Source organism: Callorhinus ursinus, unplaced genomic scaffold (assembly GCF_003265705.2).
Source record: "Callorhinus ursinus isolate GAN/ISIS: 27379988/994484 unplaced genomic scaffold, GSC_fseal_2.0 scaffold12, whole genome shotgun sequence".
NCBI classification, from domain to species: domain Eukaryota; kingdom Metazoa; phylum Chordata; class Mammalia; order Carnivora; family Otariidae; genus Callorhinus; species Callorhinus ursinus.
The window spans coordinates 79,959,442-79,973,061 of NW_027397074.1; the positions used below are offsets into that span (position 1 = coordinate 79,959,442).

The following is a 13,620-nucleotide window of genomic DNA, read 5'->3' on the forward strand; positions in this document are numbered from 1 at the left end:
GTGACGACACAGGAACAGCAAGTCTTCAGGTCACTCCGGGAATTCACATCCTTCTGCTGTTTACCGGGTCCTTCCCCCCCGTGTCCCAGCCCCTGTTGGACCCTTGCTGCTTGGACCATTCTTCACCCTCCGTTTCTGATTGACCTCTGCTCAACTTAGTTCTCCTTAGTCATCTTTGTTTTCCAAGAAGTTTTCCCTGACTCCCCTCTCCTCTCAAAAAGTCTAGCACGGAAACTCCTTCTCAGGAACCACGCCATCCATTGCCTCTTCACCCCTCACATTTGTCCTTCTGCCCGCATCTGTGAGCCCCTGCGGCCATGAGTCGTGCCTTCTTCATCACCGTGGGCCCACCACCCTGCGCGGGCCCGGGTGCATGGGGAGAACCAGCAAGCGCTGATGGGGCCACTGTCTGCAGGTCTAGGGTTCTGTACCCCGCTGTCTTTGGCCATCGCTCAAAGCAGGGGTGGAGGATGCAGCACCTGCTGCGAGACTCTCCTTTTGTGGACACTTTTCCAGGTTCTCTTTCCCGAATCCAGTCCTTGGGTCCCCCCTGGTGGCGTTCCTGACACAGACACCTCCTGACGGAGAAAGCTTTGGGGGGCGGGAGCAGAGCTGCCCCCTCTGGCCTGGTGCCTGCCCGCCGTCAGGGCTCACTCAGCCCTTGTCCCCGCCGCCCTCGCCCCAGCACCCTGCGGAGGGCGGCGGCGATCTCGCGGTTGCGCAGGCTGTAGATGAGCGGGTACAGCAGCGGCGTGACGTTGGTGTAGACAAGGGCCAGCGTGCGGTCCCGCCGCGGGGAGTAGCTGGACTTGGGCCTCACATACATGAAGGTGGCACAGCCGTAGTGCAGGAAGGTGACGGCCAGGTGTGAGGCGCAGGTGGAGGCGGCCTTGCGCCGGCCGCCGGGGGAGCGCAGGCGGTGCAGGGCCGTGGCGATGGCACCGTAGGACGACAGGATGAGCAGCGAGGGCAGCAGCAGCAGCACCAGGCAGGCGCCCAGCAGGGGAAGCTCGTCGGCATAGCTCCGCGTGCAAGCCAGGTCCAACAGCGCCGTGATGTCGCAGAAGAAATGCACCAGCAGGCGGGAGCCGCAGAAGGGCAGGTGGAAGACGGCCGCCGTGAGCCCCACGGACACCGCCAGTCCCCCGAGGCAGCAGGCCAGGGCCAGCCTCGCGCACAGCCCTGGGGTCACCACGGCGGTGTAGCGCAGCGGGTGGCAGATGGCCACGTAGCGATCGTAGGCCATGGTGGCCAGCAGGAAGCACTCGGCCCCACCCAGCGCCACGAACAGCTGCATCTGAAGGGCGCAGCCCAGAAAGGAGATGGGGCTGCCCCTGCCGAGGCCTGGCGTGGCCAGGTCGGCCAGGGAGCGGGGCACCACCACCAGAGTGTAGCAGAGCTGGATGGCTGACAGCTGGCACAGGAAGAACAGCATGGGCGGCCGGCTGGGCACTGAGGCCACCGCCACCAGGATGAGCAGGTTCCCGCCCAGGGTGGCCAGGTGCACGGCCAGCAGCAGCAAGAAGAGCACTGGCTTCAGGTGCGGGAACTCAGAGAAGCCCTGAAGGAGAAAGCCACAAGGCATGGTGGCATTGCCCGGGCTGTCCATGCACTGGCCTGCCCAGAGGCACCTGTAGGAAAGAAATGGGGAAAGGGAGAGCTTGTGGCTATAGCTCCTCTGCCCCAGTGGTTGAGAAAGTGCTAGATGGAATTTAAAGGGTAGGAGGGAGTAGTGGCTGCAGAGAGGGGGGGGGTAGGGTAGGGTTCCCCGGGTGCATTACCAGCCTCCCCTGCCCCTTGTTGGTGTTTTATTAACTTGTGTAGTTTTGCCTGCCTCCTGCACTAGACTTCTCAACGTGCTTTTTCCAAAGAAGCCTTAATTTTAGGCCCTTTCCTTTCAACCCATCACTCCTGACCTCCACCTACAAAGGATTCCCTGCCTTCAGACCCTAGTTATTATTTGGTGGGTCTTGTATAGCCCGGAGTATTATGCTGCTCTCAGCCTTAGCTCCTCAAGGCAGGGAATGTGTCTTTACTGCTTCTATTTTCTCCTGCCTGCCCTACTCTGTCACTTTGAGTTGCTTTCTGTGGTGTGTCACAGAATCGCAAAAACGAGATACAGCTGAAGACCTTAGCGATAATCTCATACAATCTCATAATTTTAAAAAGGAAAATAAAGCTGGTGGGATGTGTGTAGGGGAGGCTTAACCACTCACAGAAAACTGGGAACAGAATCTGCTTTCCTGAGGCTGAATCCAGAACTTCCCATGATCCCATAAGTAGCCATAAAAAAGGGTCACTGGAATCAGTTGTTAATCCACATTGATTTAGCCTTAAATAGAGACGTCTGTTCCAGGTGCTGAAGCAGACACTTAGGCAGCAGGGAGAGTAGTGGGAAGGCCTCTCTGGGGGCATCAGGAACAAAATGTCCCTAACATTTTCATTAACACTCTGTCAACATGAGAAAAAGTGATGTGTATCTGTTCTAACTTGCCTTTCAGAGTTAGCAGTACATTCCAAATTTGCTGACTGAGCACAATTTCTTTCTCAGCGTTGCCGGGTGACTCATTTGCTGGCAACATTTGGGAAACTTTGACAGCATGTAGGTTGGCTGCAATTGTTGCAGGTCTTTGCAGTGAGGAACATGAGGTGATAAGGCAAACTGCAGGAGGGTGTTTGATTTTCCAGTAGTTATTAATGACATCTCTTTTTATTTCCATAACTCTTTTTATTAACTTTAATTGTAAGCTCGACTGTTATTTCCTCTTGGTGCTTCTGAGTCACTGTTGATGACTGATGTTGGAAGTGGAATTTGTGCATGGTTGTTATACCATAGAACACAATAGCCATAAAGCCGGGTTAAGGGCAGCAGGTAAATCAGTGGAAGAACTGGAAGGAGTGGGAAGAGCTTGATTTTTGCTATCTAATGCTCCTTTTTGAGAGGAGAATTTTGGTGGTTTGTATTTATCAGTATCACTCCATGTTCTTTCTTGTCATCTGAGGGGAGCACCTTCAAACACAAGGGTGGGGTCTTTTAGGGGAGGAGTGGTGTGGGGTTTGGCTTGGGTGGTAAGAGGGGAGTCACTTCCCATCTGTGTTAGAGCCCTCACATTTGTTGTTGTTTGTTTGTTTGTTTTGGCTGGTATTTATCTGATGAGCCAATTTAACAAACCTGTGCTGAGTGCCTCTTCCTTGCCAAGCGTTGAGGGTCCTAGCTGTATGTGGGGACAGGAGGGAGAAGCCTGGCTGTCCTGGAGACTCAGGTAGGCTGGAACTGTGGAGGTACCTACTGTGGTACTCTTCACTCTGCCTCGGCTTGCCATTCTCCACTTCTTTCTTTTCATCTCCTTAAAGAAGCAGGGAGGGGGGCAGAGAGACAGAAGCAATCCAGTTCTTTTTCCTTGTGTTCACACTGTGCAGAAATGATAAGAAAGTTTGGGCAGGGACACCAGTGACGACAAGCTCAAGGTGTGTCATGCGTTACAAACAAGGCTGTGGAAAGCGAGCCAGGTAGGTCGATCCAATCAAATGTAGACTGAGGAATGTTTCTACTTAGTTTGGTGTATTCAGGAGCGTTTATCATAAACCCTAGGAATGTATGTTAGAAATGTCTTTTACTGGGGGGTGGGTGGCAGGATGGGGGGCGGGGCAGAGACACTTTTCAAACTCAGTGATTTGATTGAAAATCCAGCTCCACCCTAGTAGAAGCTGCAGAGGGAAAACACTACAAGGCCTGCCTGAGCCACCTTTCTCCCCAGGGGCAGAAGGACAGATAATCTCATTTCCGGGTGATTAATAACACTGGCAATAACAGCTACACTTAAGAGACTGGTAGGTCCTTGCTCAGAAGGACTTTACGCATTTAACTCACTTAATCCTAGTGACTCTTAGTATACTCATGATGAGGTAGGTAGGTAGACTCTTAGTCTCCCCATCTTACCAACAAGGAAACTGAGGCCTAAAGGAATTAAATGTCATGTAGCTGGTTAGTGCTAATGGCAGGTTTTATACTCAAGCAACCTAGCCCCTCATAGTTCACGGTCTTATCCACTACACAGTCTTCCGTATTTATACCTCTCCTAAAGAATCCTCTCCATGTAAGACACACCCTACCCCTTTCCCCATATCTTCCCTGTCCCTTGCCCAGAAGTTGCCTACACTCTTCTAGGCATTGCTGTCCTCAGATTTCCCTTTGCTGACATTTCTCTTGAGGACATGTAGATGTGAGCAGTAATACAGATAACTTCAGATAGCAAATCTAAAAATAATTTCTCCTTAGCTTTGACATTCACCACTGGTATTGTTACTGTTCTGGCAGATCTGCCTTCTTAATTGTGTAAGGCTCCATGGAGCACCCACAGAGTCATGGCTGGCTGGTGGCCCAGGACATCTGGATGTGGCTGGAAGCCTCACTGGGCTGGGGTTACAGATCTGGGATTTGATTTTTGCTGTGCAGAATAATGAAAATGATTTGTAATAATGATGTTTTGAAGTCATTTTAATAGTCAGTCAAAGCACGTCTAAAAAGAGGTTGGACAGTGAGAGATTTGAGAGGCAGACAAGTCAGGCCCCTCTGGGTTGTAAATATTCCGTAAGAACTGGAACAGAGCTTAGAGGTCAAAGGTCCGGATCCTCCTGTTATAGCCAGTGAGACCCAGAGAGGTCGCACAACCAGCCTGGGGTCTCGCTGCTGTCTGTAGCAGAGCAAGACCAGAGCTCAGGTCTCACAACTCCTGGTTGATGGTTCTATTTCTGCCAGAATTGTCTTTCAGAGTAGACCCGAGCCCACTGATCTAGTATTATTGTTTACAAAAGCACCAAAAGAGAGGTCACAGAAAAATTAGATCATTGTCTCCCAGGGACTTAAATATAGAAGATTATAAATATGCATGAATTTCCCTAACTTGACTTAATAATCTATCATGGGCCCCCGGTCTAGGAATTGATACAAATTGTTCTGCAATCTATTTTCTTCCAGTGCTTCCTTTTAGGAAAAGTACATACTATATATTCAAAAGTTGTTTTTTGTTTCCTTTTTAAAGTCCTCTGTGAAGTAGGAAAAGTGTGTGTGTGTGTGTGTGTGTGTGTGTGTGTGTGTCCCATGTGTTCCCCCCCCCCTTAAAATTTTGCTTTGTTATTTGCTGAGTTTGACTTGGGGTGGGGACAGGTCACTTAACACTTCCAAAGGCTTGCCTCCTCACTGTCAGCTGGGGTTAACAAAAGAGAGGCATTGTGCGGATTCCCAGATACTAGCAGAGAACCCTGTGCACACACAAAAAGCCTGAAAAGCATCCTTCTCTTCTATCTCTTCTTCACCGTCGATGGGCTTGGGTCATATTTCCTCCGGATACTCATCTTTCCACCAAGCAAACCTCCTCACCTCTTGACTGTGATCTTTCAGGTGCTTTCCTACTTCGTGCCTTCTCTGTCTTTCTGGGGTCCTAGAAGCAGGGTGTACATAGCATTCTGGCTTTCGGAAACTCACAGGGAAATAAGTAGACATAGATGTGGGTAAGTCTGTCTGTCTGTCTACATATCAATCTATCACCATCATCATCATCATCATCACTCTCCCTCTCTCTTTCTACTTCTTTTTCTGTTATGTTTCCTATTGCTTTTCTAAAACTGTACAGACTATGGAAGAAGACATCTATGGGTTCAGACTCTGCTGCAGCCATTCACAAGCCACATTACCCCTGTCACCCTGATCCTCAGTCTCTAAATAGAGATGGTGTCTAATCCACAGGGCTGTAGGGAGAAATAGGCACACTGCAAAGAAAGCCCACAACAGAGTGCCCGGCACAGAGTGGGCAGCAAGAGGTGGTTACTCATCGTATCATTATTATAAAACAACTTCTACAGTATCCTGTCGGCCTTTGGGCTCTGTCTGCCTCTGGCAGCTATGATTACTGTAAGGACTCCTTTTCCTATGGCATAAGCCTTGTCCTCGGTTTAGGACCACTAACTTGAAACTCATGAATTTACCTATACTTGCATTGTTATGTATTTTAAGTTTAGATTTGTTTTCTGGAATAAAATCCCTTGAATTAAAATGCATTTACCATTTTCTTGTTCTATCACACAAACAAATCTTTTAGTGTTGTTGGTTTTTTTTTTTTTTTTTTTTTTTTTTTTCCCCTCATCAGTTTGGTAACTTCTTTACTCAGAGGAGCTAAATATCATCTCTGGATGTGGAGATGCTTCCTTCTGCAACCATTCACAATCAAAGCCTTGACCCCTGGGATATGTGCCTCTTCTGCCGCAGGACTTCTGTCTTGTGACCAGTTACTTATACACGATAAGGCATCTACTGAGTCCTTGATGACTAAATTTAGTGAGATAGCTTGTCAAAGGCTTTTGAAAGTCTAAATAAAAGAAATCCTTTGTTGGTTACTTGTCAGCATCTTTATCCCCTAAAAGCATTTAACTCGATTTAATAGAGCATATTTTTCTTAGACAAACATTCTTGCTTTTCCCCATTTTTGTGTTTTCTGAAGTGTTTAGTGATTTTACATGTTATAAAAATTAGAGATGCCATTGCTATTTTCTGTGTCTGCTCTGGAGCTTTCCTCAAAATGATGGTTCTGTGGGCAGTTTTCAAGTTCTCGAGCTCTGGCTTAATATGTTACCTTGGGTTTTGCATTTTGGCCATTTTCTCCTCAAGTTTCCTAGGAATTCAGAATCACAAAATGTGTGCACTTGTGTTTAGAGCTCCCTGAATAGATGCCACTGTTAGTTCTTTTTTTCCCCCAAAATAATTGTGGGATTAGGGCTTTCAGTAAAATATCATTTTGGGCTTCCTGCTCTCTTTCATTTTCATCTGGAGAGGAGCTTTGAACCATACAAATCTAGGAGTCCCACTGATTTTAGAGCCAGCTCTCTGCCTTTGATGCTTTGAAAGAAACTCCCGCTTGAACGAAGCAGCCCCCATTTAAAGTCAGTCTCTGATCCAGGCTTCTGCCAGAAGAAGAGAGCTGTGCTTCAGAAAAAAGCACTTTCATGTTTAACATCAAAATTGTCTGGCGAGGAGACTGTCCCAGCGCGAGCACTGTAAAGGTCAATGTTATCACACATAACTGCATGGTCATCCTAGCGTTACCATTTGAAAACTATTCTAGGTCTGACAACCAGTCACCTTATCTACAGAAAAAAATGTTGCATCTTTGCTCTAGGGGGAAATTAGTTTATTTTCAAAATTGATTGATTTATTTTTAAATCAGCTATCATTTTCCACGAAGTCAGTTTTAGTAGGTTTAAAAATGCTTTTAATTTCTGAACTGCGTCTTGTGCTACAAAATAGCAGGAGGGCTCCCTCAAAAACCCAGAAGACCCTCCTGTGAAAGCTGCTGTTTTGGTTCTTGTCGGTCACAGCCTGAGAGCTAGAGCTCAGTGACAGGGCAAGGCAGCTGCTTGGATGAGGAAGTCAAGGCAGCCTCAGTTTTGCCAGGGTAGTTTCATGATTCATTAAAATGAAAACAAAAAACAAAACAAACAAACAAAAAAACCCAAGAAAACAAATACTGCTGAGAAAAAAAAATGTTCCTGTCCTGGGCCAGCCACCTTCCTTCCAGAAGTGAACCCTGTTAATGTTTTCAGAACACTGTCTCAGAAAGCCATGGGCCCCTCAGAAAACCGGTCACCTGCAAGAGGTGTGTGAATAATTTTGGCTTCAGGAGATCTTTCCAATGGGGCACACTCCCCACCAGCCTCCTGCCTGCCTCTCAGTTTCCAGAATAGATGCCTGTTATTGCTAAGAAAGGCAACAAAGATTAGATGAAATGAGCTAGAATGCACAGGATTTAGTCAGCCCAGGGGTGGGCTAGGGTGACCCAGGTCTTCTTCAAGGAGGGGTCCCTGTGGTTGGTGTGGTCTGAAACCTGGGGAATTGGTTCTTTGACAAGGAAGGGAGAAATACACGGAGCCATTGATAAGACATGACAGGGGGTTTTCATGTCCTGTGGAGCCAAATAATCATTATGGATATTATCTTCTTGAATACTCTCTATTCTGCCTCTGAGAAAATAAATTATTTTCCTTAGTTTTATTCTTACATATTGGAACATACGGAAACAACATACCATTGGATGCCTCTTGCCATGAGAACATGTGTTCACTCGAGAAGACAGACTCTCCCACTTTTAGATGGGAAAGCTGAGGCAGAAGAAATGCATTTGAGTAAAATGATTGGATAAAAATAGAAGTAGAACCTAAAATTCCTGGTATCTGCAGCTGCCTCATGTTCCTCACACCTGACCCCACTTCAGTGCATCCAAGAATGAAGGGTTTCACAGTTAGAGTGCTTTGAACATCGCGTGCCCTGGGACTTAATGATGTGGGGCACTGGATCTGACCTAGGGAGGGTGGTAGTATGGGAAAAACTTCTACTCTAACGTTTGGTCTCTCTTTGGGGCAAACTTAGCTGGGAAGTAGTCTGATTTCCTTATTTCCATATTATTTTTTCTAAAGATTTTATCTTTAAGTAATCTCTACACCCAACGTGGGGCTTGACTTTACAACCCTGAGATCAAGAGTCGCATGCTTCAGGAACTGAGTCAGCCAGGCACCCCTCCATGCTCTTCTCTTGGTGTTTCTTTCTCTTCCTCTGCCCACCTACCTTGCAAACACTGGGCTTCTCCTTACCTGGGCTCAGGAGAGGGATTACCTGGAGATGGAGGGGAGAGGAGACTCAGTGAAAAACAGGAGGCTACAGAGTTGCAGTAGGCAGCTGTAGAGGAGAAGGAGGGCTTGGAAGGAGGAGAAGAGATGGGGAGGCTATACAAGAAACCTGGAAGGGTTTTCCACAGTAGTTTCTGATTAGCTGTGTCTGGTGGGTACTAGAACATTGGCTTGCCTTATATCCCTGGAGAGGTGGGGGCAATAGGGAGGAGAGGAGTATACTAGTCCCTTCCAGAGGGAGGTCAAGAGCCAGAGCATCCTGTGATTAATCCACTTACCACAATCCCTCCTATACTGTCCAAGAGGAACAACTCTTCCTGTCTCACGCGGCCCACTTTGCCCAGAGTGCTATCTGTCCCATTGGTACCCAGCACTTTCCCTTGAGTGTGCCTTGCCCCTCTCTTGTCATGGCAATTCCCATCTCTGCATGCTGGACCAGGTGGCAGGTCCAGAACATGTAGTGAAGCGTCAGGTGCCTGGTAGGTCTCAGATGTCTTCATTTGTCCAATGGCTGGGGCAAGGGAACTGGCTGTTGAGATGCACGAATGAATCTCCTTTCTTAACTCTCACACATGTGCAAGGATGCAGGAAACTGCACTAGGAAGCTTCCACCATGGGGTACACCTGCCCCTGGAGTAGGAATTAGGCAACTCTGGCAGGTCCCTCTGTGTTTGGGAGCTGAGGAATTGCTCTTGATTTTTTTTTTTTGGTTATTATCCTGCATGTCTATGTGTGCATGTGTACTGCCATCACAGGACCCTAGAGGTTATCTTTTCTCATTCATTTACTCACCGGTTTATTCATTAATTCAACAGTTCAGCACGTTTATTGAATACCTACCATGTTCCAAGCCTTGATTTAGGTACTGGGGTATAGTTCCTGTCCTATTGGAGCTACAGTCTAGGGAGGAAATATTTTACCAAATTAGGTAAATTATATAATGCATTCAAAAGTGATAAGTCTAGTGGAAAAAAATAAAGGAGAATAGGAAACGTGAGGGAAGACATGCAATTTTAAGTAGGATGTTTGAGGAAGGCTTTAGTGAGTAGGTGACATTCGATGCAAAACTTGAAGGCGGTAAAGAAGTGAATCATGTGGCTATCTGGGGGAAGAACATTCCAGGCAGAAGAATTAACTAGTCAAAGGTCCCAAGGCGGGTGCAGACATGGTGTGTTTGGAGTACTGTGAGGAGGCCAATGTGGCTGGGGTGGAGTCCGTGAGGACAGAGTAGTGGCAGATGAGGTCAGAAAATCAGTGGGTGGTCAGGAGGTGGTGCCTTATGGGCAATTGTGAGAACTTGGCTTTTGTTCTGTGTGAAATGAAGAGCCACTGGAGGCTCCGAGGACTGGAATGCTATAAAAGGATCCCTCTGGCTGCTTTGTTGAGAATAGACGGTAGGGAGCAGGGCGGAAGCAAGGAGATCAGCATTACAGTGATCCAGGTGAGGGGAAATATGACTTGGATTAGATGAGCAGTAGAAGTGGTGAGATGTGGTTGGATTCTGAATATGAGTATACTTTAAATGTAGAGCCAGCAGAATTTCTGGGTGGATTGGTTATGGGGTGTGAAAGAGAAGGACCAGAATGGCTTATTTTTCTGCTTGAGTGACAGGCAGGATCAAGGTGTGAGATGAAGAAGGCCTCAGCTGGAGCTAGTTTGGGGGCGGAAGGCATGACCAGAAGTTCAGTGTGGGGTATGTTAAGTTTGAGATACCTACTAGATGCCCACGTGTATTTGTGTAGTTCATGGGGGTTCATGGGAGAAGTGCCACTTAGATGTATAAATCTGAAGTCGTCAGGGGCGCTTGGGTGTCTCAGTTGGTTAAACATCCGACCCTTGATTTTGGCTCAGGTTATGATCTCTGGCTGGTGAGATTGAACCATGCATCAGCCTCCATGCTGAATGTGGAGAGCCTGCATGGGATTCTCTCTCTGCCTCTCCCTCTGCACCCCCCCCAACCCACCCGCCTCTGCTTGTGCTCTCTCTCTCTCAAAAAAAATTTTTTTTTGGAAGCCATCAATGACGGATGGTATTTAAAATCATGAAACTGGGTGAGATTAGTTAGGGAATGAGTATAGTTAGAGAAAAGAAGGAGTCCCCCAAACTGAACCCTGGGGTATTCCAGTGTTACGAGTTTAGGAAGATGAGAAGCCAGAAAGGGGGCCTACAGGGAGGTAGGGTCCTCTGGCCTCCATTTTTCAGCCCCAGAAATCACCTACTTGTCTTCTGCCTACTTCCCGGCGTGCACATCTCCATCATATAGAATTTTTACATGGAAAATGATTCCATGATAGAGTAGAATGTCTTCCCCTATGGATAATAAACAATTATCGCAATCCCTACATACTTCTTACGTTAAGGGTGTGTAGTTGGATGGGAAGCAAAGGGTCTCATTCCTTCCATTTTCCCTTCTTCATAAAGCGTAAGGAGCTACACCACAGACTGGAAGCGAGGGCAGAATCCAAACCCCACGAAGAAGGAAAGAATTGGAAACAGGGGCACCTGGCTGGCTCAGTCAGTAGAACATGCGACTCCTGATCTCGGGTTTGTGAGTTTGAGCCTCACATCAGGTGTAGAGATTACTTAAAAATAAAATCTTAAAAAAACCCCAAAAACTTGGAAACAAAATTCTGGGTTCTAAAATTCTAGGTTCTTATCCCAAATTTACCTTTGTTTGTTTGTCCAAGCCTTAGTTCACATGACTGAATATAAGAATAATACTATAATCTGTGTCTAATTAGCAGATTGTTTTAAGATTTCGTTTGATCTTTAACAGCTCTAGGGGGTATAATTGAATACAAAGAACTGTACACATTAAAGGATACAATTTGGTGTTTGGACAGATGCAAACACCCATGATACATCGCCATAGTTAAGGGAACAGACATCTCTGACGCTTCCCAGAGTTTCCTGTTTTCCTTTGTTTTTGCAGTAAGAACACTTAACATGAGATCCACCCTTTTAACAAATTTTGAAGTGCACAATACACTATTGTTAACTGTAGGGATGACGATGTACAGCAGATCACTAGAAATTACTCATCTTGCATAACTGAAACTTTGTGCCCTTTGAATAACAACTCCCCAATCCCCTCACCCTCCCAGCCCCTGCAACCACTATTGATTTCTCTTTTGCTATGAGTTTGACTGTTTCGGATTCCTTCTGTAAGTGGGTTTAAACAAACTCATATTTCTCTTCTTTTTTATTTTTATTTTTGAAATTTTATTTTAGTAAACTCTACACCCAACTCATGACCCTGAGATCAAGTGTTGCACGCTCTTACTGACTGAGCCAGCCAAGCGCCTCTTAAACAAACTGATATTTCTCCCATCTTAAAATCTCTCTTGATCCCATTTTTTCATCTAACTCCCATTTTTATGTAGTCAGAAAAATTCCTAAGGCGTTGTCTGTCCTTGCTTCCTCACCTTTTATTCTCTCTTTAAAAACTACTTTACTGAGGTATGGTTGACACAAAAAACTGTTTTGAGATTTTAAATGAGATCTTACTTATGAAAACATTTTGTAAATTCTAAAGTACTGCATTAGTGCCACTTACAATTATTATTATATTAAAGAGCTATGATCAATATATTTTCCAACATAGAACTCTACCCCCACTTCCCTGGTGCTGAGCTTTCAGAATGTAGAGTGCACTCCCATTTCCCATTCTTTTTATGCGCATAGTTTCCCAGTAAAGTGAGAGGCTAATGGGAAGGGACTCTGTCTGAACAGGTCTCCTTAGTGATCAGGACTCGCAGATGTGATGATGTCATTCACAAACAGCAGTGTGGTCATGGTTCAGAGTTTTGGAAACAGTGCCAAGAGGAACTTGGACATAATTTTCAGGATGTGTAAACTCTGCGCTAAAGCAAAGGTTACCAAAGACAAGGAGTTTGGGGTTTTATACACAATGTTTTCTTTGGCTGGAGTCTGGCTTTATTTGAAGAGTTGTGTCAGCATAGGGAATTCTCTACTTGGGCCTAGGGATTCCTCAGGGTAGTGGTGCCTCTGTCCCCTCTCAGAGGGTTGCTGGGAGTTTTCTCAGACTTGGAACCATATGGGACCCGTGTTTGAACAGACACTGGAAATACTTACATCATCTCTACATTCCTCAACCATTTGTCATCTGATTGCAAATCAACTGGTGCGATGACAGTGGAGAAGATGTTCGTTAAATTATTGAGTTTGATGAATATCTATGGCCCTAAGGGTAAAAAGTTAATTTCTTTTGGGGCTTTGCATTTTTTCTTTTGGTAGATTTATAGAAATACTGATGATAGAAAAAGAGCAGTAGAGTAAACCTAAAGTATCAAAAATAAATTATAATGATACACATGAAAATCAAAGACATAGAAAAGAAACAAAATAGAATATAATCCAAACCTTAAGTTGATTCACTAAAAATTCCAAGAAGATGGATAAATTTCTGGAATTCTCACCCCAATGAAAAATGAGAAAAGATACATATGAATTTAAAAAATGAAAAGGTAGAAATTAAAATAGATACAGTAGAGATTAAAGATAATAAGAGAATATTATTAAGAAGTATTTATAGACACAATGGACACATGTGAAAATAAAAGCTCAATTGGCTTAAGAAGAAAAAAGCCTTGGGAAGACTTATAATCATTGACATTGAATTACTATTAAAGAGATAACCTCTTCGCCCTTCTCACTACTCCCATGGAAAATAATTTTAAACATGGATTTTACCAAACTTTCAAGGGACACATGATGCCCATATATTAATGTTTTTTCCAGGAAATGAAACAAAAAGAAAGAAAAACTGCCCAACTCATTTTATGAGGTTTGCATAACCTAGACTAAAAAGTCCTTATATTTATGAAAAGTATACACCAATTTTATAGATGAAAACATTTTTTAACATTATCCAAGGAAATGGAATGTTTTTAAAAAACATATTTTTACCCAGTGACAGTTTCC

General features: G+C 45.3%; 1 protein-coding gene across 1 annotated transcript; it reads right to left on the minus strand.

Annotated features, from left to right (window-relative positions):
* Positions 1–643: 643 nt before the first annotated feature.
* LOC112810881 (olfactory receptor 10AC1) lies at positions 644–1,609 on the minus strand. Its single transcript, XM_025854758.2, has one exon. It carries the CDS (start codon positions 1,607–1,609, stop codon positions 644–646), a length of 966 nt encoding a protein of 321 aa, XP_025710543.2.
* Between the last annotated feature and the right edge of the window lie 12,011 nt (positions 1,610–13,620).